Source organism: Notamacropus eugenii, chromosome 4, assembly GCF_028372415.1.
Source record: "Notamacropus eugenii isolate mMacEug1 chromosome 4, mMacEug1.pri_v2, whole genome shotgun sequence".
Taxonomy (NCBI): domain Eukaryota; kingdom Metazoa; phylum Chordata; class Mammalia; order Diprotodontia; family Macropodidae; genus Notamacropus; species Notamacropus eugenii.
The window spans coordinates 244,814,874-244,841,277 of NC_092875.1; the positions used below are offsets into that span (position 1 = coordinate 244,814,874).

At 38.7% G+C, this 26,404-nt stretch overlaps 1 protein-coding gene across 2 annotated transcripts in view; it reads right to left on the reverse strand.

The window, feature by feature from the left end:
• The window catches only part of ROCK1 (Rho associated coiled-coil containing protein kinase 1), a 149,304-nt gene extending 123,200 nt beyond the window's left edge, over nt 1-26,104 (reverse strand). The window contains exon 1 of one of the 2 annotated variants that reach the window (XM_072604357.1): nt 25,652-26,104. In XM_072604357.1, coding sequence (XP_072460458.1) covers nt 25,652-25,744 — 93 coding nt within the window. In that variant the 5' untranslated portion in view covers nt 25,745-26,104. The remainder of the gene's footprint in view (nt 1-25,651) is intronic. The other variant, XM_072604356.1, reaches the window with a different exon arrangement.
• Nucleotides 26,105-26,404: the final 300 nt, after the last annotated feature.

Consider the following 26,404-nt stretch of genomic DNA (forward strand, 5'->3'; position numbering starts at 1 on the left):
ATAGCTTGTTTGTATATATTTGTTTGTTTGATGTCTACCCCAGTAGATTATGAGCTCCTTGAGAGTACAGTTTGTCTTTTGCCTCTTTCCGTATCCCAAGTTTAGAAGTTCAGCACAGTGCCTGGCACACAGTAAGTACTTAACAAATGTTTACTGACTGACATCAAAACTACTTCGCTAAGAAAGAGAGTCGTGGATCAGTGGAACAGATTACGTACACAAGACACAGTAATCAATGTCTATAATAATCTATTGTTCGATAAACCCAAGAACTCCAGCTTCTGGGATAAGAACTCACTATATGACAAAAACTCCTGGAAAAACAAGAAAACAGTATTGCAGAAACTGGGCATAGACCAGTATTTTACACTGTATACCAAAATAAAGTCAAAATAGGTACATGATTTAGATATAAAGGCTGATACTATAAGCAAATAGGGAGTGCAAGGAATAGTTTACCTGTTAGATTTATGGAAAACAGAATTTATAACCAAACAAGAGAGAACATTATGAAATGCAAAATGGATTTAATGATTACATTAAATTGAAAATGTTTTTGCACAAATAGCCACTGCAACCAAGTTTTAGGAGAGAAGTAGAAAACTGGGAAAGAATTTTTTACAACCAGTGTCTCTTATAAAGGCCTCATTTCTAAAATATACAGAGAACTGAATCAAATTTACAAGAATACAAGTCATTCTCCAATTGATAAATGGTCAAAAGATTTGAACAGGCAGTTGTCTGAGGAAGAAGTTAAAGCTATCTATAGTCATATGAAAAAATACTCTAAATTACTGTTGATTAGAGAAATGCAAATCAAAACAACTCTGAAGTACTACATCACACCTATGAGATTGACTAACATGATAAAACAGGAAAATTATAAATGCTGGAGAAGATTTGGGAAAATTGAAACACTAATGCACTGTTGGTGGAATTGTGAACTGACCCGACCATTCTGAAGAGCAATTTGGAACTATGCCCAAAGAGCTATAATAATATGCATGCCCTCTGACCCAGCAATACCACCTCTAGGACTATATCCCAAAGAAATCATAAAAATGGGAAAAAGACCCACATGTGCAAAAGTATTTATAGCAGCTATGTTTTGTGGTGGCCATCAACTGGGGAATAGCTGAACAAGCCATGGTATACGAATGTAATAGAATAATATTGGGCTATAAGAAATAATGAGCAGGTGGACTTCTGAAAAACCTAGTTGTTGGGATTGGAAGCTCAAATCCGTGTGGATGGTCTCGGGCAGGTAGTCTTACGAGGCCCTCCATGAACAGCGGGGATTCGAGAAGGTCAGACTGAGCTAGCTCGGCTAGGGCTAGCTCGGGGGCCTCTCCCCGGGAGATACGTGATGGGTGGAGTCTCCCTGCCCTCGAGGTCGTCCCGGATCTGGGCACACTATTGTTATCTAACAGCATGGTATTGAGATGCAAACTGTGTGCCTGAAGGTTAAGTAGGATTGAGGAAGCCTGAAAGCTCTCTTAGCACATAAGGAGCCAAGAGGACAGTAGGCTCCGTTTCTCTCTTTCCTCTCTCCCCTCCCCCTCTCTCCCCGCTTGTACTTCTACTTCCAATCCCTTAAGATCTTAGCCTCCTTAGGAAATCTCCCCCTCTTCCTCCTAAGGAAGACCCCCCTGCACTTGTAACTAGACCCTGAAATAAAGCTCAACCCTTGTTCGACTCTGGAACGTCCTTTCTCTCATATGTGCATCCGGCGTGGCCAGCCGAAGACCTCGGAGGTGAGGTAAGAAAGACTCGGGTAGCCCACACAGGCCTCTAGGCCTGGCACCTAGTAAGACTTATATGGACTGATGCTGAGAAAGGGGAGCAGAACCAGGAAAACATTGTACACAGTTACAGCCACACTGTGTAATAACAAACTTTGAGAGACTTAGCTCTTCTCAGCAATGCAAGATTCTAAGACAACTCCAAAAGATTCATGATGGAAAATGCTATCTACACTCAGAGAAAGAACTACAGAGTCTAAATGCAGATTGAAACATACTATTTGCTCTCTCCCTCATTTTTTTGTTTCTTCTTTCCCATGGTTCATCTCATTAGTTCTAATTCATTCTTTACAACATGAATAATGTGAAAATATGTTTAATATGAATGTATATGTAGAGCCTATATCAGATTGCACACTGACTTGGGGAAGAGAGAAGGGGGCAGAGAAAATTTAAAACTCAAAAGCTTATGGAACTGAATGTTGAAAACTAAAAATAAATAAATTAAAATAAATAAATGTTTACTGATTGGCACTGATATGGGGGGGGGGGTTTGAGCATCTAATAAATGACTTTGGGATCTGAAAGAGGATTAGCTATTTACATTTAGAAATTTTATTGATGTATCTTTTAATATCACAGTAATTTCCTGATATTATTTGTCCCCTCAAACATAAATATGAATTAAAAAACTCAGCCACAAACCATATTTCAGCCAAACTAGACCACTTACTGTTCACTTGTTCAGGCTCTTCTATATACTTGGTTTATACCTTCCACTCCACCTCTTAACCTGCTGAATTCCTATGAATCCTTTAAAGAATTCAAACATCACTTTTCTCCAAGACACCTTCCTGCAAAGCATTTTATTTTCAATGTCTCTAATACACTGATGTTTATTTTTTTCTCAAGTGTCATTGAGAGTCATCTTCTCTCATAACAAGTGTAGTCAAGCAAAACACTTCAACACTCTGATCATGTCTGAAACTCTACTATCTGTACGTTTAGTCTATTACATGTCTGTTATAAGCTCATTGGCATACTTCACTAGGTCACTGCATTAGAATTCTTAGGTCTTTTAAAGTTATTTTCCTTCACATCAGACATATCAAACTGGTAGCCTGCAAATTCCCAAGTGCAGCCTGAACCATATTAAAATATAATTAGAAAGTGTTAAAATAAAGGTATAACAGAAATAATATTAAATTTGTAGTTTTCTAAATTAATATGCAGACCACAGGGATCTATTTCTATTTCATCCCACTGCTTTCCATTATTGTGACCACTGTATGAATTGTTCTAGTCTCATTTCATTCTGTATTAGAAACTTTTCTGGTTAGAATTAGGGTTAACATAAGTTCTTTGCATAGGTGGGCGAGTAAGGGTGCCAAATAGTACATGTAACATAAGTTTTTTCAACATGTTGATTAGTTTTGCCAAACTCTTTTCTTCCCTACTCTTTTTTTTTACTCTTTATTATAAGGAGTAGCTATTTGGGAAGAAATGGAGTAGAGTCAATGGGAAATTTAAGTGATTATAAAAGCAGAAGATATCAATAAAGTGGTTTTTTCCCCCTAAGAACTCTTAACCACTCCCCTCCCCAGTAACAATTTCAAAAGGAACTTGATCTGATTCTCTCCTAATTCTTTATTTTGTGACCTTTACTATTCAGGGAAAGCATCGCTTTTGAACTTATTGTAGTAAGCAGCATAAGCCTTGTTTCTGCTAAACTGTTTCCAGGTTTCCCAGCAAAAAGTCCTGTCAACAGAGATCTCCCCTACCCCACCCCCAAGTAATGTTGTTCTCAGATTTATGGTGCACCTCCTGTACTTCCTTTTTCTAGTCTCTTCTATTCGGCTATTTTTCAATATTTTAAACCAGTATCAGGTAGCTTTAATAATTATTAATTATAGTGTAATGAGATATGGAAGTGGAAAGTGGTCCTTCAAATCAAGAACTGGTATATAACTTGGGCAAAAAGGTTTCTCATTTACTTAACTTGGATTGTAAGTAGTATGTGTCAGAAGTAGAACTTGAACTCAGGTCCTCCTGACTCAGGTCAGTTCTATAACCTGTACATGAGTGCCAAACCTTATTAATCAGACCCCACCGTATCTATCCTCTGTCCTCTGTTATTACTCAGGACAAAGTATGGGTTGATTGCCTGTCTTTTTCTTCTCATGACTTATGATCAACAGAAAAAAATTAAATCCATTCAACTGTGTGCCTAACTTGCTATTTCACACTCAGTTTCTCCCAAGTCAGATATAAAGATAAGTAATATTTGCAAAAAGCCAAGAGTGGGAAGTGAATGTACCAGTAAGGCTGGGATATACACATGCCTATTTTATAAAACAGAAAAACATATAAGATTTCTCCATGCCTTTTTTTCAGTCATTTAGATGGCTTTTGGACCTATGAATGTTCCTACTCATTGTTAAAATACTGTAACAGAAATGTCTGCCACATTACAAATTAGAATGGCAAGTAAATTACCACCTGTAAACATTTTGGGGAAAAAAAATGAATATGTAAGGAACTACACTAAATATGACCTTTATCTGTAAAGAAAATGTGAAACCCTGAAGTTAAGAAAAAAAGAAATTCATAAATGAAGGGAAGACTAAACATCCTAGTTGACATAGACTTGAGCATCAGAATATTACAAGAATTAAAAAGTTTAATTTCAAACTTCTAAAAAAAATTTATTAAATAGCCAACAATTAAAACAATATTTACAGAACTAGATAATATTTGTGCTTTCATACTTTTTCTCCTGTATAGTCTACTTTCCTTAATTTTTATTTCCTCTCAAACAATTAATAATAGCATTCATTTAAAAACATTGGGATATTCAGCAACTTTTTTTTTTAAAGGCTACTGTACACCACACTTAAAATTTTCTTATGTGAGGAAAACCTATTCATTTGCCATTAAGTAAAACTTTTCTCATACTGGATGCATATGACACCAATTAGTGAAATAATCAAAAAGAAGAAAATGAACAATTCCCTTTGTTTACTAAAGATTTCTATATGTGGTCCCTTGGATTAAAAATATTTCTGGATAAATATGACTCAAGAGATTAATGAATGGCCTGATTCATGTCCCATCTATTCCCCTAAATGTTCCTCCATACACCCACAGAGTTGTTTATAGTGCAAGAGTGCCTATTTGTTGAATATGAATTGATATCAGAGTGTAAAGAAGGGAGTGACACATTAACTAAATCTCTATGATTTTCTGAACTTCAGCAATTTAGACTTACCCCACTCCCTGGCCAATAACATTGAGGCCCCCAATAATATTATATAGTAGAAACACAGAGTCCTAGATTCTAAGCCCAGGCTCCATCTCTGGCCTCAGTTTTCTCATCTTCAAAAAAAAAAAAAAGATAAAAACACCTACTCTGCATTCCCTAGAGAAGCAGATGGGAAGAATGGTAGATTGGGAATCAGAAGGCCTAAGGTTAAAGTACTGGCTCTAAGATTTACTGGCTGTATAACTTTGGACAAGTCACTCAACCTCCACAAATCTCAGTTTCCTCATCTGTAAAATGAGTATAATACTACTTGCACAATCTACCTCACAGAATCATGATTTTAAAAATTTCTTTATAAACCTCAAATAATTAAGTAAATGTTACCTAACAATAAGAAGTATTAGCACTTTCAATGGGGAAATATAATCATCAAAGGATCTGATATACATACAACAAGGCACTTTATATACTATAAAACCGTATACAACTATCAGGTTGCATAATTTCTTATTAAACCAAAACTCCCAACACAGAGCAGGTACTCAAGAAATCCCTCCCAAATTAAAATGAAACTCAAAATTCTTCAGCTGTTACTCCCCCCCAATTTGTCCTTTCTAAAAGCACCCCGATTTTCAGCTACATAAACAGACCAGGGACATGTGCTTCTTAAGGGTAGTGTTCCACACATAACACCACCTCCCCTAGGATTTAGGTTTCTTGCTATTTGCACATGACAACTATCAACATTTCCATATACAAAAAGATAAAAAGGATTACACAATGAATTTCTATTATATATATATATGTGTGTGTATATATATATCTCGCTTTTTTTTTAGTTGATAACAAATTCAACATGCTGATTCTGAAGTTGAACTACTGCTTTTCTGTGTTGTGCTCTAAACTTCTCTGTTCTCTTCTGGGCATTAAAAAAAAAAAGTTTCAGCGACATTCTTTTCTTTGTTATTTTTTGGCATCTCTATCACAATCTCCCCAGCCCCAAGGCTTCCCTTGTAACAGAAAAAAGTCAAGCAAAACTCATCCAGCTCCAGCCTATCTGCTGACTTCCAGTCTCACATCTCTCACTGTCTATCATTGGACATCTCAAACCGGATGTCCCATAACACATCCAACATCTCCAAACCTGAACTCATTATCTTTTCCCCCAAAATCCTCCACTCTTCCTAACCTCTATTGCTATCCAAGGTACTATCATTCTCCCAGTCACCCAGGTTCACCACCTGGGTATCATCTTCAACTCTTCACTCTCCCTCACTCCAACTCCACAAGGCCTATCCATTTTAATTTTTATCTGTAATAACATCTCTCTAATACTGCTCCTCTTCTCTCCTCTGACACTGCCACCACCTGACTACTGCAATAGCCTGCTGGTTGGTTTCCCTGTCACAAGTCCCTCCCCACTGCAGTTCAACCTTTAGCCACCAAAGTGGCTACAGTTTGTGTCTAACCATGACCTACATATGTGCACACATGCACACATTCTCTCCTTCTCTCTCTCTCTCTTTCTCTCTCTCTCTCTTTCTCTCTCTTTCACATTTCAGTGGCTCCCTATCATCTCTAGGATCAAATGTAAAATCCTGTTTGACATGCAAAGCCCTTTGTAACCTCCCTAGTCTTCTTATAACTTACACCATCCTTCTCCAGACCATGTATTCTGTGATCCAACAATACTAGCCTCTTTGCTATTCCTCAAACAAGACATTACATCTCTTGTCTCCAGGAATTTTCCCTGGTTATCCCTCCATATCAGGACTACTTTTTCCCTCAGTTAGTTGGTACAGTGCACAGAGTGCTGGACCTGGAATCAGGAAGACCTGAATTCAAATCTCACCTCAAACACTTACTAGCAAGACTCTGGGCAAGTCACTTAAGTTCTGTCCACCTTACTTTCCTCAACTATAAAATGAGATAATAACAGCACCTACCTCATGGGCTTGTTATGAGGATCAAAAAAAAAAAGTACTCACAGAGTGCTTTGCACATAGCAGGTTCTATATAAATCCTTATTTTATTCCTTTTCCCTTCCACCGTCATCTCTACCTCCTGGATTTCTAGCTTCCTTCAAGCATCAGCTAAAATTCTACCTTCTACAAGAAGCCTTCCCCAATCTTTCTTAATACAAAGGCCTTCTCACCATTCTATGATTTGGAATTTATTCTGCAGATACCTTATTTGTACATGGTTGTTTACATGTTGTCTCCATTAAACTGTGAGTTCCTTGAGAGCAGGACCTGTGTTTTGCCTTTGACGCTCTCTGTATCCCCAGTGCCACAGAGTAGGCACATTGCTGTTGTTGTTCAGTTATGCCCAACTCTTCATGACCCCATTTGGGGTTTTCTTGGCAAAGATACTGGAGTGGTTTGCCATTTCCTTCTCCAGCTCATTTTAAAGATAGAGAAACTGACGCAAAAACAGTTAACAGTAAGTATATGGGGCAGGTTTTGAATTCAGGTCCTCCTGACTCCAGCGCCTGGCAGAGCTAGCACTCATCTGTCTAAAAAATGTATGTCTCATTCTGCACCTCCAGTCCACCACCGTGTTGTCAAGAGCTGGGGTGGTATGCTTTATTATGGATCTTTTGGAGTTTTTGGTTATCACTGCCATGATCAAAGTTCTGAAGTCTTCAAAGTTGTTGTTTCTTTATAGCTTATTCTCCTAGTTCTGCTAACTTCATTCTTCATCAGCTCACACAAGATTTCCCAAGTATCTCCAAATCTGTGAGGACAGAGCTTTTTGAAGTGCCTATTAAGATGCTCTATGCAACAACCATACAACGTTCACTGCTCAGCAGTTTCTGTCATGAATTCTTGCCCAGACAATCTTCATTTTTATATTACAATGAGATGAAAGAGGAATGACTTCTACCAGGAAAGATGATAGTTGAGGCTGTGCAAACTAATTCAACGAGACAAGCGAAACTATTTGCCACAATGAAGTTTCAAACACTTAACAGACATTGAGGCAATGACTAGAAAGATAACTGACAAACATCTCATTTCCTCACTAAAAAAAAACATGGCAACATACGGAAGACAATTTTATATAAGTTATTACAGAGGATCACCAACCTAAAAACACTGCTCACAAATTTAGAGGTATTTTCTGGCATAAGAAATGTAACTATCATTATATCCAAATGGATATCAAAAAGGGAAAAATGGGTTTGCTACTAACTTCAAATGCATGCCAAAGAAATCAAACCACATGACTACCAGCCACATCTTTGGTTCAGTGGTTCTGAAAATTGTCCACAATTCAACAATCCTGAGGATTCCCACAAACCCTATATAAAAAAAAAAAAAAAAACCTTTCCAAAAAAGAAACAACTCTATAAGAAGCTAACTCTCCAGTCAAATGAAGGAAGGAGATGACATGAAGCAGGCTAAAAATGTGAAGTTCCCAAAATTGTGGTTAAGAAACACTGGCCAGGATGAGAAAGGCTTGCTATTGACAAAAGGTTTACAAATAGTTATTAATGTTCTGCCAAGCCAGAAAATAGAAAACTTTCCAAATGCAGGTTAGGAATAAAATCACAAACCCTACACAGAAAAGAAGTTCTTAGCTACATCACAGGTAAGTTGTGAGAACATATGTGAAAATGGCCAGTGTGCTAATGTACTTCGCTTGATCAAACTTATCTGTTGCTGGATAAGGGCAGTTAGTGGGTACTGGTAGTGATATAAAAAAAGAAAAAGGCACTGATTTTTTAAAAAATACACAGAAAAAACACAAAGTTCAAAAGGGACCACAAACAGGGAAATTTTGTCACTACCTTGTTAAAATTTAAAGTAGTCTTTTACTTAAAAAAATAACAAGTACAGTTTCATAAACAACCCTCTTTTTTGGTTCTTTATAAATTGAAATATTTAAGTTTACTGATGATTGTTTAGTTCATAACAAATACACACACATATACATATGTATGTGTGTGTATGTGAAAGAATTTGGGAGTTCTCAGGTGAGAAAACCTGTAATAGTCTAGACAGATATTATTCAGCAAGAATTCTGTTCATAAATAAATAGAGGTGTGACAAATTCTTACCTTCAGAATTTCTTTATTCTCTAAAAATTTCTCCATTCTTTGAGAAAAGAAAGACCACTATCAAAACAGTACAAGGGTCAGGTTTTTCTGTTTTGGTTTTTTTTGGTTTGGTGTTTTGTTTCGTTTTTTGGCTCTTCCTTTTCTGGTATCTAAGGTTTACCAATTTGCCTATTAATTTTCCCAAAAAGAAAAAAAAAACTTTCCTCTTTTCAGTTACTTAATAATAGTATTTCCCTATTTTAAACATTTTTTTAAATCCCCAGGCCCTAACATTATCTTCCTGAAGAGCAGCTTGATGCAGTGGATAGGGGGCAGTCAACAACAGGAAAAACAGTGGCCTAAGATCTGGCTGCATTTGAATTCAAGTTTTGTCCGTTATGCTAAATTATTTCTAGTTTATTTTTCCAGTTCTAACAATAAAAGAATCTAAAAAATGTATACCCAAGATATTTTTTCACATCAAACAACACAAAAATGGAAGTCAGTTCAGTAGATTATAAGGCAAATTAGAGTGGAAAGAGACTACAGGTGAGGAAACTTATTGGGAGTCTACAGCAGTACTCCAGATGTGTAATGATAAGGGTGTGAACATGAGTGGATAGCAAGGGAAACAGGAAAGAAAGGAGAGATACAAGAGATGTTGTGAAGGATAATGAACACAACAGGGTTTGGTGATTGGATGTGGTCAAGGATGAGTCAAATGACTTAAGATTTTAAGACTGATTGACAGGAAAGATTACAATACTCTTAAAGGAAAGATTACAATACTCTTAACAAAGTGTCCTTATTCTCACTTTCCTTCAGGTTAGAAATTCTTTCTAAATGCAGAACTCTCAGTAATTTGGACTTATGCATTTATTTCTATTTTTTAACTATCTAACTACCTTTCTTAACTCTGCCATTAGATGGTAAGTTTCTTGAAGGTAAAGTGTGTTATTTTTCTTTGTATCTTTCCTCATATCTAAGAATTTTATATTTGTTGAACTGAAATCAATTGAATTCCATTTCATATATAATTAATTCGCAGTAAGAGCAGACTACTGATTTCTCCCATTCATTTTAATTCTTCTATGTAACATGACTAAGGTGAAAATGTATTTAATAGAAATGTATGTGTAGAACCTATATAAAACTGTATGCCATCTCAGGGAGGGAGTGGGGAGGTAGGGGGTAAGGGAGGGGAAAAATCTAAGATATATGGAAGTGATTGTAGAACACTGAAAACAAATTTTAAAAAAAAGAGCAGACTATCCAAACAGAAATATCTACTAGATAGTAAGAAATACAGAACTAGATAAAGGGGAGAAAGAACAAGACTATGGATAATATTGAGAGTAATCCAAACAGGTGCCACTGAGGTTACAAGAATCAATTCAATGTAAACATTTATCAAATAGACTATTGTAAATGAAGCACCATGATATGAAATAGAGATTTAAAAAAGTACATGATCACTGCTCTCAAAGAGTTTATTATCTACAAAAGAATGAAATTTGTACATGAATAACTGTAATACAGGGTAGAAAATGTACCAATATAAGCATGTACACAAATAACCTTAAAGGAGAACTTTCCATTTAGTGGAAAAATGAAAGACTACTGCAAAAAATTGCATCTGAAATGGCACTTGAAGGAGGAGAAAGAATGGGAAGGCAAGGTGGGAGAACAGAGATGATCATTTCAGGAAGTGAAGAATGGTGTGCAAAACGTACAGTGTTAAGTTCAAGAGACAATGACTAATCTAGTTTGATTGGAAAAGAGAAAATAGGAATATGTGAAGGAAGCTTGGAAAGGTAGATTACAACCTAGCCACAGATGATGAGTCTTGAAGTCTTGGCTTAAGCAGCATGCATTTTATTCAACAGAAACAATGGAAAATCACAAATCATTTTTCAGAAGGAAAGTGCCATCATCAACCAGGGCAATAGAAAAATGCCTTTGGTAAAAGAGTGAAGCATGAATAACAGAGAGACCAGAAGCAGGGACACTAAATAAAAAGGCATTATTACTGGTGGGAGTGATAGGATAAACCACAATGATATGAGTGGAAAAGAGAGGTAAAATGGGAAAGATATCAAGGGAGAAAAGTTAGGACTTGGGAACTGAACAGATGCAGGGGAGGGTGGGATGCAAAAGACAGAAGAGGAAAAAAAAAACCTTTAACAAATACTTTGTATCTTGGAAGTATAAGTATTGCTAGGCAGTACTGCATACACAGAAGAGGATTTGTCGAAGAAGAGTGTCCAAAGCGAAGGCCAGAGAGGAAAGAAGACGTAACTGGGCAAGACACTTCCCTTGATCTGGAAGTTTTGTGTGTGTGTGTGTGTGTGTGTGTGTGTGTGTGTGTGTGTGTGTGTGTGTGTGTGTGTGTGTGTGGTGTGTGTCTGTGTCTGGGTGTGGGTGTGGGTGTGTGTGGGTGTCACCTACAGAATGAGCATACTATCTGCCCTGCAAACCTCACAGGAATGTTGTTTATATCCAAAGAGTTGAAGTGAAAGTACACTGAAAATTGTTAAACATGTGCATCAGGAGACATTATCAGAATAGGAGGTGGGTCACTCATGTGACAATAAAGGAAAATAGCTGTCTAGCTACTGGTAGCTACCTGAGACAGCTATACTGGTACCCATGGAACACTAAATAATCTAGAACCACTACTAGGTCTGTATCCCAAAGAGATCATTAAAAAGGGGAAAAGTATCTAAATGTACAAAAAATATTTATAGCAGCTCTTTTTGTGGTGGCAACGAACTGGAAATTGAGGGGATGCCCATCAATTGGGGAATGACTGAACAAGTTGTGATATATGACGGTAATGAAATACTATCTTTCTATAAGAAATGATAAGCAGGGGGATTTCAAAAATACCTGGGAAGACTTTACAGGAGCTGATGCTGAGTGAAGTGAGCAGAACCAAGAGGACACTGTACACAGTAACAGCAGCACTTCACTGTTACTCTTCAAAACAATACAATGATCTAAGACAATTCCAAAAAACTCATGATAGAAAATGCTATTCACATCCAGAGAGAGAACTAGAGAATCTGAATGCAAATAGAAATCATACTATTTTCTCTTTTTTTCTTTCTTGTGGTTTTTCCCTTATGTTCTGATTCTTCTTTTACAAACATGACTAATGTGGAAATACATCTAATAGGATTGTGCATGTATAGTTTACATCTCATCACATGCTGTCTTGGGGAGGGGGGAGGAGAGGGAAGGAGAAAAAAATCTGGAACTAAAAATTTTATAAAAGTAAATGTTAAAAACTACCTTCACACGTAATTGGAAAAAATAAAATGCTATTAAGTGGGAGAAAAAAAAGAAATCCTTGATCAAGAAGGCCTCCAGCACATTGGGTAGGCTTCCCATGGTAGACTCATGGGAAGAACATAGACTAGGGTCACACAACATAAGCACCAATGTTGATTCGATCACATATCCACAAAAGCCTAATGTATATAAATGGAAAGCATTATTATTCATTAACATTAAAGACAATACTTCAAAATTTTTCTTTTATCTGAATATTATTCCCACAAAATAGTGACATGAACCCCCACTGAAGAAGGAAAAATGGGGAAGCCAGATGCCTTCAATCGCAATCATTTTCATTCTATGTGTCCTTGTAATACATAATATTTTGCAAATTTCTATTTAATATATTATTCAACATTTATAGCACTTAAATGGTAGACATCTTCAATTTAGATGTGAGAAGTATGAGATCCTTATAGTTTAGTCTTCGTACTATCTAGACAGATTATTCAAGAGGAAGGAAGCTCTACTACATATAGAAAGAAACACTTAAGAGGTCAATAAATAGTTGAGGTGTTTTATATATAATTATAAATATGTATGTATACATAAAGAGATATATATATAATTTTTCTGGCAAAATAAAGTATATAAATCAAATATTTGCTGAATTCTTACTATGTGTTTAGCACTACATTAGACACTATGAGATACAGTAGTCGCATGGTTACCACATTGTTCTGCGTGATCTAGTCTAGAATTGGAAAAACCTTAGAAATTACGTAAGATCATTTTTACAGTGTAAGAAACTGAAGTCCAGAGTGCTTAGGTAACTTGTTCAAGGTCACATAGCCCAAGAGTCTGAGATGAGCTCTGAACCCAGATCTTCTAGACTCCAAATCCAATGTTTTATCCACTACAACACGCTATCTCTCAATTTTTATGTAAAATGCATTTATATTCCCACTGAAAAGCTCAGGAATTCAAAATATATAAGGTTATAGAGGAAAATAAAACTGCAAGCTTAAAAAAACTAAATGATTGTATCTGTAATTTTCATTATCAATGCCATGTCAAAAAGTATATGTTGACTTTAATAAAGCGTTATACATGTTAAAGTTGTATTCCTGATCCTTTCTTATCTTCGTTATGTGCATATGTAATATGAATTTATTGCTATGATTATCTCCTCCCCCTCCTCACTCACTAAATTTCAGTAGCTTCCTACTGCCTCCAGGATCAACTATAAAATCCTCTCTTTGGCCATCAAAACCCTTCATAACTTGACCCCTTCCTACCTTTCCTTACTCTTACTCCAATTCATGTACTGTGCAGACACAATACACTCTGTGCTTTTTGACAGACTGACCGCCATGCCTCAAAGATTTTCCCTCCTCACCTCTGCCTCCTGGCTTCCTTCAAGTGTCAACTATAAGGTCCCACCTTCTGCAAAGAATGTCTTCCTTAATCTTAGGACCTTCCCTCTGAGTACACCCCTAATTTATCCTGAATATATCTTTTGTCTACACATAGTTGTTGACATGTTGTTTCCCTGTTAGACTGTGAGTTTCATGGGGCAGTTAAGTGGTACAGTGGATAGTGTTGGGCCTGGAGTCAAGAAGAGAGTTCAAATATGGCCTCAGACACTTACTAGCTGTGTGATCTTGTTTAAGTCCCTTAATTCTGTTTGCCTCAGTTTTCTCATCTGTCAAATAAACTGGAGAAGGAAATGACAAAACACTGCAATATCTTTGCCAAGAAAACCCCAAACTGCGTCACAAAAGGTTGAATACAACTAAAAAAAACAGGAAAATCCTTCAGAAGCAAAATGATTTTTTTCCTTGCATTATATCCTCAGCTCTGAGCACAGTGATTGGCACATGGTAAGCACTTAATAAATTCAAGCTGACTTAACTGACATAAGGTGAGATGATATGGGGCATATAGCAGGCAAGAATATTAGTTTTGCTGAAATATAGACAGCACTATGAAATTAGGTTGAAAAGGAGGGTGGCACCAGATTGTAAAAGGTTTTAAATGACTGACATGAGGAAAATGCCTTGAATCAGTAGGCATCAGGGAGCCAATGAAGATTTTTGAGCAGATTACATGATTTAACTGACATGGATGAATCCATCATGTATACTGTTCTTTTGGTTCTATTTATCACTGCTTTATATCACTTCATATAACTTCTTCATATTGTTTCAAATCTTTACATTTCGTTCTCATGGTACCTTAATATGCCATACAGGTATTGTTGTTTCCATTTAACAAATAATGAAGCTGATTTGCCCAGAGTCACACAGCTAGTGCTGTTTTCAAACCTAAGCCCAGATCTTTGCCAACTCCAAGTCTGGCACTCCTTCCACTATACCACTATTGTCTGTCCAGTGAATTCACAGAAACCAAGAGTGAAGAGTCTGATCCAAAGAAAGGACACAGCAAGAATCAGACAAATAGAAGCCAAGAATGATTCATCTAAATTTGATATGTGGCATGGCAGCACATCAGTAATGGGTTTTGCTTTTGTTCAAGTCAATTTATCAAATATTTAAGCAACATCTGTATACAGAACATGAAATCAAACAAGATACAAAATTTGGAGATAAAAATTAAACAAGGTATAAAATTTAGGTGGACTATCCCTGTTCTCAAAAAGCCTATAATCTAGTGCAGGCTATAATGTGCAAAGAAATAATAATTATAATAATACTGCAAAGTAATACATAAGAGCATGAGAGAAGTGTAATGTGCTACCTGAAGCCTGAGGACCAAAAGCTCATGAACAACTGAAGGTAAGGGACAAAAAAAAAAAAAAAATCAAAGAAAGCCTCATGGAGAAGGCTTTTGAATTGTACTTCGAAAAATGAGCAGAGATTCAATGGGGGCAGGAGCTTCATATACAAAGAACAGCATAATCTAAAGGCTGAAGCTGAAATGGCATGGAGCATGTAGAGGGTAAGAATATTAATTTTGCTGAAATATAGACAGCACAATGAAATGAGGTTGAAAAGGAGGGTGGCACCAGATTGTAAAAGGTTTTGAATGCCTGGCATGAGTAAAATGCCTTGATTCAGTAGGCATTAGGGAGCCAATGAGGATTTTTGAGCAGATTACATGACCTTTTGCCCCACCAAAGCAGCCTGAAGATGGAAAAAATTTCAGAAACATTCAGAAAATCATTTTGAGAAATGTTGTCCATCAAAGCAGTGAGTGTATGATAGATACTTTAACCATTTTTTTTTTTTTGCACAAGTAAATGCACAGAGAGGAATAGGCAACCTGTGTAAAAGGTGCAGTAGTAAAAGCTGCAAAAAACAGGAACAAAGCTTTCCTTCAGTGTCTCTAACATCTGTTCCTTCTTTCACATTCCCATAATCCTAATGCTGGTCCATTTAGACTTATTGCAATAACAACTCATTTCCCAACTTTTAGCCTTTTTTCCATTCTATTCTGTGAAACAAATGCAACCAGATTCAACTTTCCAAAACATTTTTTTCATGCCCAATGGTACTGTCATAAAATCTATGATATCTATGATAGGGCTACCTACCCTCTAGTATCTACTTATCTCTGGGAGATTTTTTACTCTCTTTCATCTCCATAGCTAGCACCATCCACTAGATTTTAGTTTCCACGACTTCTACTCGTTCTCCTTCATTGCCCTCCCAGAATTCTGAGGGTGGGGATCTTCCAATCATCAATTTCTTCATCTTCTCTCCTTTGCCCCTAGTTTCCCAGGCATCATGTAATGTTGGTGTTTTTAAAGGAGATTTTCTACAAAGTACAACAGGTAGAGAAGATGGAGGGAACACTGAGTACATTCAGTATCAGAAAAAAGAGATAAAAAGGTTACTTATTCTTCAAGGTTTTTATGGTTTTATTCTATTTCTAAGCAGCAACTACATGGAATAGAGACTTTATTAGCCGCTCCTTTCCTGCTGACAAATCCTTGATGTTAGTTCAATTCTAGCTATTTTGCTGTGGATTTGGTTGGCAAGGCTATTTCTTAGGCTTCTTAAATCTACTCGCCTACATGGACATTTTGGGGTTTTAAGATAGCACCTCTCTCAAGAAGTTAATTCCATAACATTTAAGCACCTATAAGCATGCTAAGCTACATTTTCTCTAATTTAGTCATTCACAAGTATCTCAACCTAATGGAGGGGTTCTTAACCTTTTCTTTTGTCTTGGTCACAAGAGTGGGGAACCTCTAGATCCTCAAGTATGGCCCTTTGACTGAATCCAAACTTCACAGAATAAATCCCCTTAACAAAAAGATTTGTTCTGTAAAATTTGGACTCAGTCAAAAGACTGCACTGAAGGACCTAGAAGGCTACATGTGACCTTGACGCTGTAGGTTCCCCACCCCTAATGAACAGTCTGAAGTCTATGGACTCCTCAAAGTAATGTTTTTAAATGCATATAACATATAGGATTGTAAAGGAAACAAATTATGTCAAGATACTTTTTTTTTAAAGTTCACAGACCACAAATTAAGAACCCCTGACCTAGAGTCTAATCTGTCAACCATGGACTCAAGCAAGAGGGACCCTTGATCCCCTCAACCTACAAATGATTAAGACTCTTCCCAACCTGGGTCCCAAAACTATCTCCCCTCTCAGGCTTCAGCATTTTCAATCCTCTCACTCCTTATCTAAAGATCTCCCACTTGCTCCCCCACAAGAAAAAAAAGCTCTCTGGATGTGCTTGTTCACATTCCTTCACTCCCTCTCCTAAATCTGTCTTCCCTAGTCTCCCCTGATTTAACTGAAAATAATTATATAAAGGTTCTTCACCTATACATTACTCAGGCCTCTCTGGGCCTGGCCCTCTACCTTGTTCACAACATAACCTCCTTCCTAGCCTGTTGTGAACTACGTACACATGTGGCCCTGCCATTTACTAGCCAAGCAGATATATTCTACTGTCAGTTATACTAAATACTTTTCCTTATTCTCAGCTCTGAGTTTCAGTCATGACACATTCTAAAACTCTGTCAGAGGAGGGGGGGAGGAAGAAAAGAAATATTGACTCCTTGGACCTAAAAAAAAGTTTTTTGTCATAATTACAAATAACACTGCTGATGAACATACAGAGTACATCAACTGTATTTACCCATCTCCTTAACACTCCCTCCTGCCTTCAAAGGGCAGGGACATTTCACCATGACCAGCCTTGTACAGAAAACCTTCAAAGATTTTATTCTCTTGTTGACTGTTGTTGTTCAGTCCTGTTCAGTTGTTTTCATTCATGTCTGGCTCTTCATGACCCCACTTGGGGTTTTCTTGGCAAAGATAGCAGAGTGGTTTGCCATTTCCTTCTCCAGCTCATTTTACAGATGAGGAACAGAGACAAATGGAGTGAAGTGACTTAATCACAGTCACACAACTAGTAAGTGTCTGAGGCCAGATTTGAACTTAAGAAGATGAGTCTTGACTTCAATTCTAGTACTCTATCCACTGTCCACTGTTTAGCCTAGCTGCCCCATCCTGTTGATTAGCTATTCGTTTCTCCACAGTCTGCTCCTAATTTTTTACATTCTTTTCAGGTTCACAAACTCACTTTCACTGCTACTGTACAGCAGCAATTCTCATACCACTCTTAAAAATTATCAGTGACCCACAGGTGCTTTTGTTTATGTGGGTTATAACTCAATATTTGTCATAATAGAACTTAAAATACCTTAGAATTATTACAAAAAGTTTCAACTCACAGATTCCCTGAAAACGTTTCTGGATCCATGGACCACACTTTAAGAATTACTACTTTTACTGAGAAAGTTAAGTCTATCTAACCTGAGTTACCTCAATTTTCCTCCTTCAAATCTGAAAATTTCTCTATATCTGCACTCATTCTGCTTCAAGGAAAAATAATAATAGTATCTGACACAAGTGCTTTTCAATTGGCCATGTGCATCATACCTTATCTAGTTTGAGATGTCTTTTCCACTTTCCAAGAGTAACCATTTCCCACCAACTCTTTCAAGCTCTTCTTGCTCCAACAATAATCTCTCACACACATTTAAGTGGAGACCTCAGCTCAGACATCTCATTTCTCACCTGGCTGCACCACCTTGGGACTTCTCTGGCTTCTCCACCCTGAATCAGCTCTCTCCCCCATTTTCTCCTTTCAACTTCCTTTTTGTTTTGTCTTCCTCCAGTAGATTGTAATCTCCTTGGGCTCAAGGACTTTCTTCTTTCCTATTTGTATGCCAGTTTATGGAATATAGTAAGCACTTAATAAATGTTTATTAGCTTAATTTGACTCCCATATCTTCAGTTCCTCCTTCACTATCTCCTCACCCTCCATCTACAAGCATCTTCAGATCACACTTTGCTCCCCAAAGCCCTTCAACAACCCTGGAATCTGCTCCATATCTTACCTTCCTTTCACCATTACCCTTTCAAACTCATTAGCTACACTCGCTGCCTCCATTTTCTCATCACTTCTTAAAATCTGGCATTTGCCACAAGATTGGTAATGATCTCTTGATAATGAAGCATCTTTTTCATGATTCTGATCTTCCTTGACCTTTTGGTGAGGCTACCTTCTCCTTGCCCTCCCACTTCTCTAATCATTCTGTCTCTTCTCACTCCTGCCAAATGCAAGAGTGAGGAGTTCTGTTCTCAGACATTTTTCCTCTCCACCCTTTTCCTTGAAGATCTTATCCACACAGGGCTCCAGATTTCACTTCTACATATATGACACATAAACAGTCATCTCCAGGCTTGTCCTGTTACTTGGTAATCTAGAATTTCCAACTGTCTACAAGATATATCTCATCAGTCAGTGAAGCAATAAGCATCTATTAAGAACCTACTCTACATATCAGGCACTGTGCTAAGCCCTGGAGATACAAAGAAGGGCAAATGGCCATTCCTATCCTGAAGGAACTCAAAATCTAACAGGAGAAACAACATGAAAATAGGTACAAACAAGCTTAAAACAGGAAAAGAGAACAACGAGGCTACTGTCACTAGGTCAAAGGGTAGTGGGGAAGGGGGTGAGGGATAAGGTGTAAAACTAGAAAGGTTGGGGAAAAGGAAGAGGTGATGAAGAACTCTGAATGCCAAACAGAAGATTTTGCATTTGATCCTGAAAGTAATAGGAAGCCAATGAAGTTTAATTGAGTAGGGTGTCAGACCTGTGCTTTAGGAAAATCACTGTGACAGCTAAATAGAGGCTAGACTAGAATAAGGAGAGACTTGTAAGCAGATCAACTAGCAGGCTATTGTAATTACTGTTATATTGTATCACTATAGCAATAGTCTGGGTGTGAGGTGATGAGGGCCTACAACTATGTGGTAGTAGTGTCAGAGAAGAGAAGGGGACATATTCAAGAGACAGTGCAAAGGTTAAATTAAACAGGTCTTGGAGACAGATTGATTATGGCAGTGGTGGGGAACCTGGGGCCTTGAGGCCACATGTGACCCTCTAGGTCCTCAAGTGTGGCCCTCTGACTGAATCCAAATGTCACAGAACAAATTCCTTTAATAAAAGGATTTGTTCTGTAAAATTTGGACTCAGTCATAAGGCTGCACCCAAAGATCTAGAAGGCCACATGTGACCTCAAGGCTGCAGGTTCCCCACTCCCGGACCACGGGAAGTGAGAAAGAGTGAGGAGTGAAAGATGACATCCAGATTGAGACCTAAGGGATTTGGGTCCCAACTGAGAAGTTTGGAAAGGGGGAGATTTGGGTCCCAACTGAGAAGTTTGGAAAGGGGGAGGGTATAGGAGGAAAAATAATGAGCTCAGTTTCAGACATGTTCAGTTTAAGATATCTAGTGGATATCCAGTTTGAGATGTCTGAAAGGTAACTGGAGATGCAGAACTGGCTGGTCAGCAAAGAGGTTAGGACTGGATTCATAGATTTGAGAATTATCAGCATAGAGACAATAATTACATCTGTGGGAGCTAGTGAGATCACCAAGTGAAGCAGGATAGAGGAAGAGAAAAGGGCCCATGAGACACTCATAGTTAGTGGTTGTGACCTGGATGAAGAACCAGCAAAGGAGATTAAAGGAGCAGTAAGATATGTAGGAAGAGAATTTGAAGACAGTAGTGTCCCAAAAACCTAGACAGAAGAGATTATCAGGGAGAAAAAGGTGATCAAAAGTGTCAAAGGTCCAGAAAAATGAGAACTGAAAAAGGGCCACTGGATTTGGCAAGAAAGAGATCACTGGTAACTTTAGAGACAGTCATTTTGGTTGACTGATGAGACTGGGAGTCAGATTATACAGTTAAGAAGTGAGAGGAGAGAAAGTGAAGGCACCTACTGAAGAAGGCTTTTTCAAGGAGTTCAGACATAAAGGGCAAAATGTTAGTTTACTGAGGATGGAAAGATCAAATAAGAATTTTTTGAAGATAAGAGAGATATGAGCTTGTTTGTAAGCAGTAGGGAAGCAGCCAGGAGACAGAGATTGGAAATAAATGAGATTAGGATAATAGAGGAGGCACTGAAATGAGAATGGTTGTGCAGAGAGAGAAGTTTGCCTTGGCAAGGAGTAGGGTCACCTCTTCATGTGGGATGGGATGAAGGAAGAGATATCAGTAGAAAGCATTTGAGTGATGAGATGAGATGAGGAAGAGGAAAGAAGAAGGAGCTCTCAACAAATGACCTCAGTTTTGTAGTAAAATATGAGGCAAGGTTCTCAGCTGAGAAGGTAGGGGGAGGAGAAGCCATGGGAGGTTTGAGAAGGATGAAATAGCTTGGAAAAGCTTCTGTGGAGAGTGAAACAGTGAGTTGATAAGGGAGGTAAGAAAGGATTGCTTAGTAGCTTTGAGGGCCCAGCTGAGATTAGATAACACTGGTATAATGGACCCAATCCAGCAACTCATACTCAAACGTTTCAAACTGAACTCTTCATCTTTCCCCAAAAAAAGTCCTCTTTCTCTGAACTTCTCAATTTCTGTTGATGACAAAACCATTTTCTCTCACAGTCACCCAAACTTGAAACTTATGAGCTATTCTGACATCTGCAGCTCCCTCCACTTTTCAATTCTAGTTAATAGGTCCTATCAAATTTGATTTCCCAGTCTGTGTTAGTTCTCTATTCATTACTATCTGCAGCATGCCAGTCTCAGTCTTCATTAGCTCCTGCCTGGATTATTACAATAGCTTAACTGGTCTCCTTGCTTCAAGTTCTAGCCACAGAAATCATCCTAACAAAAAAGCAACTCTGATGTCACTGACCAATGAATTACAGTCCTAAACAAGTCTTTACTAAAGACCCTTCCTAATTTGATAGCAACCTACCTTTCTAGCCTGGTTTTTCAACTAGTCCTGTTTTGTATTTTCTAATGGAAACCAATGTATTGTTCCTGAACATACCATGATCTTTTCCTAACTTCATGCTTGTGTCATTCCAACTGCTTAGAATACCTCCTCTCCCCACCTCTGCAAAACCGTAAGATCCTTAAGATCAGGGTGGGTTTCACTCTTTATACCCTCTACAATGCACAAATAGTAGTAGTTCAATTCAACTGAAATATCTATTAAGTATCTACTACATAAAAGGTACAATTCTAAATACTAAAGATGCAAAGACAAGAATCAAGCAGTCCCTTTCTTCAAGGTGTTTGCATTTTACTGGGGGATACACCATGCACACAGAAAATACAATGCATTTTCGAGAGGAAACATACTAACCACTGGAGAAGGCAGCAAAATTAGGAGAGACATTTGAGTTTAAGCCTAGAAGAAAACTAAGAGTCCTAGAGGCAAAGGTAAAAAAGGAATATATTTTTGACCTGTGCAAAGGCAAAGAAACAAGAGGTGGAATGTCAAGTTTTGGGGAATAAGAGGGTAGTTCAGCTGAAAGAGAAGATATGAAGAAGCATAAAATAAATCTGGAAAGATGGGGTAGTTAAATTTTAAAGGGCTTCAATTAGCAAGTACTTTGCATTTCTTCCTAAAGACAAAAAGAAGATCAATAAAATGTTAACTGATTGAAGTGGGCTGACATTCAAAATCCTCCATAATCTATTTGGGAGATTTTACCTATTTACAGGAAAAATCACTGACTCTGGACTCAGAGCACTTAGGTTCAAATTCCATCCCTGAAGCTTACTAATTACTATTTGTGTGGCTTTAGGCAAGTCACTTAAGCTCTTCAGTTCCTCACTGGCAGCTGTTTATCCTTCATTTTCAGGGAAGAGGACCAATGACATCAAAGAATGACGTCTTACCTAGTGCACAAATTGGATTTAAGTTAGGCAGAGTTGCATAAAGTTGGCAGCCTCACTCTCTTCTACAGTCACTGAAGTGCAGTGGCAGGACAAAAGTCAAGACAACTGGGATGCAGTGGAAGACCTTGGCATCTTTAATGTCTGATAGAGCTCTAAGTGCTCCATAACCCCTGTTTCAACTGCCTTCATGGACGCTGGAACACTGTTCTCATTCACCTGTTCTGCCAGGGGAAGTCTTCACATGCTCAGGGTAGACATCCTCCTAACTCACTGATGGGTTTGAGGCCTGTCTGTTACCCTCAACCTGGTTTAGCCAGTTTACTGAGAGGACATTACAAGGTGAGACCCCTTCTCATGCCACATCTTCTTAGAACCACAGGTGAAAGTTAAGTGCCAGGTGGACAACAAAGGTGAACAAACAGCCCTACAAAGGGTTCAGCAAGCCCTCAAGCCAGAGGTGTTAGTCCTCCATGAACATGTATATGCCCCTCCTCACTCATAAAACAAGGAGGAAAGACTAAATGACCTTGAAAGTACCATCCAGCTCTAACTATGTGATCCTGTTCCTCTGTGATCTTTCAGGTATCTCCAAGCTCTGGATCTATGATCCTATAATCTTTTACTCCTCTCCTAATCTGAACATCCCTGAAACCCTGCAACTATACCCTGCCCCTATTCCTTTGTTCATTACATTCCCCCTTTCTCTCCAACTATAATAGGGTCTAAGTTCAACTTCCTTTATGAAGTTTTCTTTGACCACTTCAACCTACAGGGATTTCACTCTCCCTAGGATGAACACAGTACTTATTATCCATGAAGTTTTCCCAGATTTTCTCAGCCAAAAATGATGACAACTCTCACAGTATTCTGATGGCATCTCTTTTCCATTTTATGCCCTATTCTGTATCAGTGTACATGTCTTATCTTCCCTATTACACAGCAAGCCTAAAGGACTGAGTCAGAAGCCCCTTCCAACTATAACTCCATAATCCTATGCTCTTTGTACATCTCTCAGCTTTCAATAAAATAGGCCTTAAAGGTGTATTATTAAATATGTGCCCCTCCTTTGGCACATATGCTAGTCAGTTTTTCATTCATACTGTTCCCCCTATTAGATCACAAGCTCTTTAAAGAAAGAAAACTGTCTTATCATTCTTTGTTTCCTCTTAAGGAATCAAAATTCAACAAATAATTCCTGATTGATTTAATTCACCCATATAAAGGAAGACTTACAGAGGGATCATTTTTCATCTTAAGGACCCATCCAATTCTAAGAGCTATACTTGAGAAAGAAGGAGAAATTACCACTAAAAACACAACAAATAAAGAAAAAAACTGATTTAGAATGAGTTTCAAGAACACAGTAGTCACAAGTATAGAATAGAAAAAGATCTCTACATTAGGCCAAAATGTAATTGTAACCTGTCTACAAATGCTGTTTCACAGAATGATGAGTTCAATAGAGTTAAAAAAAAAAAAAAGATGAAAAAGTGGAAGCAACAGACATTAAACAATAAAATTTCTTAAACTTTATACATGCAAGGCCTGGCATATTTTAAGTGCTCAATAAATGTCTGATTAAATTACAAAGAAATCTCTATCAAGAAGAAATATCTTTCTATTCCCTTTCAACACTAAGTAAAACTCCTAAAAGATTCATAAAGCAAAGCAACCAATTATATATTTTAAAATGTTACATCTGTAAATATGGGCAAGACATTTCTCTATGTCTAAAACACTACTCCCAACAGCTTCAGCACTGCATAGAGATCCCAAATTAAGAAACAATGAAGACTTTAGTTTCTTACTGATAAAGGAGTTTTCAGTTTCTTGGTAACCTATATTCAATCCTCAACAATATTACATTCACTTTAAAATCAAAATAGTTGGATAAAACTAAAATCCATGTTAATTTAAAAACTATCCAACATAATTTGTGTCTTTTATCTAAGCATAACATTTAAAAATAGCATATTTCTCTCAATGACTCAATGACTACTATTTTTTAACTAGCCTCACATTCACTTAGCCCCAAATGGTAAGTTATAAACTGACCCCTTGCATTCTTAACACTAATTCCCCGGAGATACTGTGAAATCTTATCAGTACCCATGCTCCCTGTGACTTCATTTTAAAGAGGAATTTATTTTAGTCCACCAAATGATAATACTTTTACAACTTGGAAAAGCATCATTAGAAACTGACTTGATATAAAGGTCTATTTCAACAGAGCATACAAACAGTAATTTTGTAGAAAAGTGTCAAAACTCCAAAATTCTAAATTACTTGTAAATTGTACACACTATCAGTGCCCATCACTGATTTTTGAAATTGGACTTCGGCTTTCACTATAGAAAACGATAAAAAACAAAACAAAACAGTAGAGTGCTTTAATAGCTAAAGTATGACAAAAGTAATACTATGACTGCTGTTTTTTGTAATGCACAAAATTATTAGAAGATGTTAACAATGTGCTGAAATAAAAACCAACTAAGTCACTGGGAAGGGGAAAACCGACCAACACTCACCCTCCTCAGTTTCACAGAATGTGAGTCTTGGTTTTTTACACTTAACTAATCCAGCAAAAAAGCGGCCACTAAGTTTCTCAAAAGTTAACTACATTTTGGCTAAAAGTCACTTTTCCAAAACTAATCCTCTATGGTCACTTTCTAAGCACTCTGGTACATCTGTTGAAAGGAGAAGTGTGTCCTTTCGTACATAACTGTGTGACACTCATCAGGAAGAAAACTTCCTAATAGAACCTCTATTGCCTAACTACCGGTCCACGCGTCTAATGACAACTCTGACAAGAGAATGCCTTCTTCTGTGATCCCTGCAGTAACAGTTCATGAGTCCTAATACACAGGAGGGACTTGAGGTTGTACAGAGCTGATCAGCCAGGGAGAGAGCTTCCCACACTCCCTCGGGATGAACCACAGAACTGGAATGGTACACCAAGACTCCCGAGGGAATTTTTTTTATCGCGGTCGAGATGCTTTCCGTCGAGTCCCGGGCACAGAGGCAACTTTCCTCGGCAGCGCAGCACTCAAGGCCCCCAAGAGGAAATCAACCTAATCCCGGGCCGAGCGGAGCAAAACAAGGCGCGGCGCGGCCGAGCGGCCCCCACTTACCAGCAAACAATCCGAATTCACTTCCGACTTCGGGTCCCGCAGCAGGTTGTCGATTTTCTCAAACCGAGCCTCAAAACTGTCCCCAGTCGACATGGTGCTGCGGCGGTGACTATCCCCTTCTACCAGCAGCACTAGCGACGGAAAACGCTCGGAGCTCACTTCCTCCGCAGGGCGCCCGGGGCTCCGCGCCGCCCCTTCACTCAGCGGCTCTCCGCTCTCCCGGCCGGGCTCTGGGGGCGACGGCGACCCGTAGCCGCGCCGAAGCCCACAGGCGCATCCCACCCGACAGCCCGCCCCGCCGCTGTCGCCACCGGCCTCGGCGCCCCGGGGAAAGGTGCTCGCGCCTAGCGGGCCCGGGCCCCGGCCGCCGCGGCCGCCTCCATCAAGGGCCGGCCCCCCCTCTGGGGAGGGCAAGAGGGAAAAGAGGAGGCGGGAGGGGCAGGGAAGAGCCTCCCCGGCTAGTCAAGGGAGGGCAGAGCTGGCGCTCCCGGCTGACGCCGCCCGGCCCGCTCCGCTCCGCTCCCAGGCGCTGCAGGCAGGCTAGCTCCGCATGCCCGGCTCCGCTCGGCCAGGTCCGACGTGCGGCTCCGCCTCGCTCGAGAGCAGCTCTCCGCCGCGCTGCCTCACTCGCCCATTTTGTCCGCTCGCCGCCGCCGTTGTTGCCGCTGCTGCAGCGGCTAGAGCTGCTGCTACCGCCGCCGCGGGCTCCGGCGGGGCAGGGCGAGGCCGGTGACCGTCCGAGGAGGCTGGAGG